The following is a 4,546-nucleotide window of genomic DNA, read 5'->3' as shown; positions in this document are numbered from 1 at the left end:
AAAAAGTATTTCAAAATCTTGTGGTCCGAAAAGATCTCGAACCTCTCGTCATAAAGTGCCATATCTTCAGTGCAAAAACGATTGCTACAAGCTCTACATCATGCACAAGGTAAATCCCTTCATGGGTCTTCAACTGTCTAGAATCATAGGCAATCACATGCCCATTCTGTGTCAACACACAACCCAACCCTTGAAGAGATGCATCTGTCTACACCAAAAAGCCTTCGGATCCAGATGGTAAAGCAAGAACATGTGAAGTAGTTAGTCGGCTCCTCAACTTGTCAATGCTCTGCTCACAATCTCTTGACCAGACAAAAGGAACATCCTTCCTTGTCAGCTGTGTCAATGGCCTAGCAATCCGCGAGAAATTTTCAATAAATCACCGATAATAGCCTGCTAAACCCAAAAAGCTACGAATCTTCGAAGCTGTAGTAGGATGCGACCAATTCAAAATTGCTTCAGTCTTATTCGGGTCATCTAATACACCTTCCTGAAAGATTACATGACCAAGGAATACAACTCGATCAATCAAAAACCCACACTTACTGAACTTGGCGTATAACTTTTTCTCACGGAGAATCTGCAGTACAAACCTTAAGTGTTGCGCATGCTCGTTCACACTGCGTGAGTAGATCAAAATGTCGTCAATAAAAACCACGACAAACTTATCCAGATAATCGCAGAAAACTCAGTTCTTTAAATCAATGAACACCGCATGTGCATTCGTCAACCCAAAAGGTATCACTAAAAACTCATAGTGACCATATCGGGTACGAAACGTTGTCTTCGAGATATTTGCATTTCGAACATGCAATTGATGATAACCTGACCTCGGATAAATCTTGGAGTACACAGATGTACCCTAAAGTTGGTCAAAAAAATCATCAATATGTGGCTAAGAATACTTGTTCTTAACTATAACTCGGTTGAACTGTCTGTAATTAATACAGAGATGCATACAACCATCCTTTTTCTTAACAAAAAGAACAGGCGCTCCCCAAGTGAAACGCTCGGTCGAATATAACCCTTATCCAACAAATACTGCAACTACTGCTGCAATTCCCTCATCTCTGCTGGTTCTAGACGATAAGGCACACGAGAAATCGATTTCATCCCTGGCACAAGTTCAATCCCGAACTCAACTTCTCTAACTGGAGGAAACCCTCAAATCTCATCTTGAAAAACATCTGGGGTACTCACAAACCACTGGTAACTTCTCTAATGTCCTACTTGATGTGGATGTATCAATCGCATAGATAAGGTAGCCTTCCTCACTCGTTTCAAAAGCCTGACAAGCCCTCAGAGCTAAAACCAGAGGCATATGGGGTCGTCCTCTCTCACCATAGAAAAACTAGTTATTACCCTCACCAAGACGAAACTGAACAACCTTCTGATAACAATCCACAGTAGCTCTATAAGAGATTAAAAAATGATACCCAAAATACAATCAAAGTACTCCATTTCTATAATCATGAGATTCACTAACAACTAAGAGCCCTCAAACTCTGAAGTACAACCCAAGACTAGACGCTTGGCTAAAGCCGAATGACCAGTCGGAGTAGACACTGTCAGTACTACATCTAGAGATATGTACGGCAATCTATGACGCTTAGCGAATCGTGCGGAAACAAATGAATACGATGCACCAGTATCTACGAGAACGAAAGCAGGAACTCTGCACAAATTAAATGTACCTTCAATGACTTCCTCATTCTCTTTCTGAACCTGATCATGGCTCAAGGCAAAGACTTGTCCTGGTACACGTGGCCTCTGATTGGTGCTTTCAATTGATTGTCCTCCTATCCTCTACGGAACTGATGCCTGAGAACTCGAGGCGGATGTTGATACTCCACCCAACCATGGACAATCCCTCTTCATGTGACCCATATGGACACATTGGAAGCAAGTACCACTGGCTCCACAATATCTATCTATAGGGTGATGTCCCCCACACTTCTCGCACTGTCCATTCTTCTTTCCATAGTGAAACATGCCTTCTCCAGATCCCGATCCTGATCCTGACGAAGTAGATGTACCATATTTCTTGAAAGACTAGGCCCTTGGCCCCAAAGAGTTACCTGGTATAAAAGAAGAAGATAAGTTCTTGTTCCTTTTGATAGCGTTATTGTCTTGACGGAAACAGTTCACCAAAGCCTTATACAATGGTGGTTCGTTGCTAACAGACACCTGGGAATAGATCTTTGGGTTAAAGCCTTGCAAGAACATATCATATTTGTCCTTCGAGCTGTTGGAAACATACGGGCAATACGGTATCAGCTCAAAGAACTTCTGCTGGTACTCGTCAATCGTCATATTTCCTTGACTCAAGTTCATTAGTTCGTTCGTCTTAGCCTGTCTGATTGCCACGGGAAAGTATAGCTTTCGGAACGCTGTATGGAACTCCTCCCAAGTAGCTGAGCCCCGCTCTGCTATGATGGTCATGGAGGTAGACTTCCACCACTTTCGAGCACTACCTATTAGAAGGAATTTGACAGCTTACATCTTTTGCTCTTCCATGCAACGGTACACTTCAAAGCAGTTCTCCATCCCTTCCAACCAATTCTCCGTGGCCTCCGGGTTTTCACCGCCCTCTAATGGCTTAGGAGCCATTTGCACAAATCCGCGAATGTCAAATTTGTGTTTGTATTCCCTAAGACGATGATGCCTCCGACATTGCTCCCTATCCTCGTCGTTACCCCAACGACCCCCGACACTCCCGTGACTCTCATCTCCACGTCCAGCCATCTGATAAGAGCAACATAATCAAACCTCAATACTGTTTACCAATGTACCAAATTTAATGCATGCTTTGAAACAAATAAATGTAGTGACCCAGCTCGGAATTACTAATTAACCGAGATCGAACGCTCCGATCTTCGTCTATATAAGGGTGTGTTGAGCTCATTCTGGAGTGCACCGGGTTCCTTGAAAGAGTGGGTGCCCAGTGAGCCAACTTGTGGCTAAGGGCTTTGATGACTCTTTGTATAAACAATCTTTTGTTTAATATAATTTACACTTTTATTAATGGCAATGACTTTATCTTTCTTCATATTGTTATATTGTGATATACTATTGTTGTTTTGATAAAGACCTTGAATATACTATAGTGTATGTAAGATGTGGTAGAACATGGAGATGTCTATCATGAAACACATCTTATAGTCACTGTATATTCTAAACTGTTCCTAGTCGATTGAGCCGTCCGATAATAAGGATAAGGATCGCTCGAGTTTGAGACTAGCATTTGCGATGCGGAGTACCACGTTTCATTGGTAAGGAACATAGAGATGTTCAAAGCATGCAAATGGATATTCATATGATGAATGATCGAACTACCCTATCCGGACTTTCCAAGTGGTTATCACTTATCGAGTGGATATAGTCCGCGGTTTTGGTTGTACACCATTAGTCCTTACTACTTGAGACATCATTGAGACTCTATATGCTAGTACTGTGATTTGACTCGTTTACCGACTCTATTGGGGTCATCAGGTGTCGGGATTGGGTACAGTTACAACACATGTAGGAGTCGATGCTTTGTTGTCAAGGATTCACCACATACTTGCGAGTGTGGATATCCTATGCGATCTGAGGAGATATTAGTGTGACGAATCTCTGGCCAGAGTACATGATGTGATTTAAGAAATGGTTTCTTAGTAGCACATGCGATGTCACTATTTGATCTTCAAGATGCATTGCATAGTTATCGAATCTCGAGCGACTCTCGATATACCAATGGTTGTTGATTCGATCGGGATATATGGATGAAGGGACCGTACTGTACGCTAACCAAAATCTACTGGTTCTTGTAGGCACTATCAGTGATACCTAGGGAATCATGGGGCGATGTTGCTAGGCGCTCATACCATGATTCGATGGGCAAGTCGGAAATTATTGTTCCGAGTCACAAGGAGTTGTGAGCCCACGGCTAGCTGTATCCCTGAACCATTGAGGGTCACACAGTGTAATGGATTTTTAATCCCCGTTGAGATAGTTAAATTTAAAGAGTTAAATTTAATGAACGAAGAAGTTGGACTTCTTATTTAAGAGTAGAGGAGTAAGATTTCCTAAAATGACATAGGGATGGCCATTTTTGGAAATCACTGAATTCGGATTCAGAAAATTTTATCTTGACTTTAAAAGGTGCAGAAATGGTTTCTGTGCACATTGGTGAAATCGGTTTATCAATCGGAGTCACGATGAATTTTATATTAATTTCTGAACATGCGGGCTTTGCTTGTCGGGCCTGAACTTATGACTAATGGGCCCTAAGCTGTTAGTGGCCTACATTATAAATAAGTTATTGCAGTACAGAAATAATACACAACAGGTCACAATTTTCGAAAACCCTAAGTATTTTTCTAAAAAGTGGCCGCCCCCTACCCTCTGTCTGACAGAAAAATCCAGCCTGTGATTTTGAATTACAGTCTGGTTTAACGGATCAAATTCGTTAATCTCTTCTAATCTCTTCGTAGAAAACTTCTGATAGATTTTCTAGTGCAATCTATCAGAGGGATTAAATCTCTGTTCGTGGACCTGATTGAAG

General features: G+C 41.7%; 1 protein-coding gene across 1 annotated transcript; it reads right to left on the bottom strand.

Moving 5' to 3' along the window:
• Positions 1-379: 379 nt before the first annotated feature.
• On the bottom strand, positions 380-2,745 carry LOC140861352 (uncharacterized). The gene is made up of 4 exons (XM_073264367.1): positions 2,501-2,745; positions 2,079-2,356; positions 1,505-1,652; positions 380-620 (listed from the first exon to the last, which is right to left on the bottom strand). Exons 1-4 carry the CDS (start codon positions 2,743-2,745, stop codon positions 380-382), a joined length of 912 nt encoding a protein of 303 aa, XP_073120468.1.
• Between the last annotated feature and the right edge of the window lie 1,801 nt (positions 2,746-4,546).

The sequence above is a fragment of the Henckelia pumila genome, chromosome 4 (genome assembly GCF_033568475.1).
Source record: "Henckelia pumila isolate YLH828 chromosome 4, ASM3356847v2, whole genome shotgun sequence".
Classification (NCBI taxonomy): Eukaryota; Viridiplantae; Streptophyta; class Magnoliopsida; order Lamiales; family Gesneriaceae; genus Henckelia; species Henckelia pumila.
The sequence above is the reverse complement of the archived record's forward strand: the minus strand, read 5'-3'. Positions and strand labels throughout refer to the sequence as shown.

Coding starts and splice junctions, on each gene's coding strand:
- LOC140861352 (XM_073264367.1), bottom strand. CDS start 2,745: ATGGCTGGACGTGGAGATGAGAGTCACGGGAGTGTCGGGGGTCGTTGG. Junction 1,653..2,078: donor ATCTTCTTCTTTTATACCAG/GTAACTCTTTGG, acceptor TCGTTCTCGTAG/ATACTGGTGCATCGTATTCA. Junction 621..1,504: donor GTCTTGGGTTGTACTTCAGA/GTTTGAGGGCTC, acceptor CTACTCACGCAG/TGTGAACGAGCATGCGCAAC.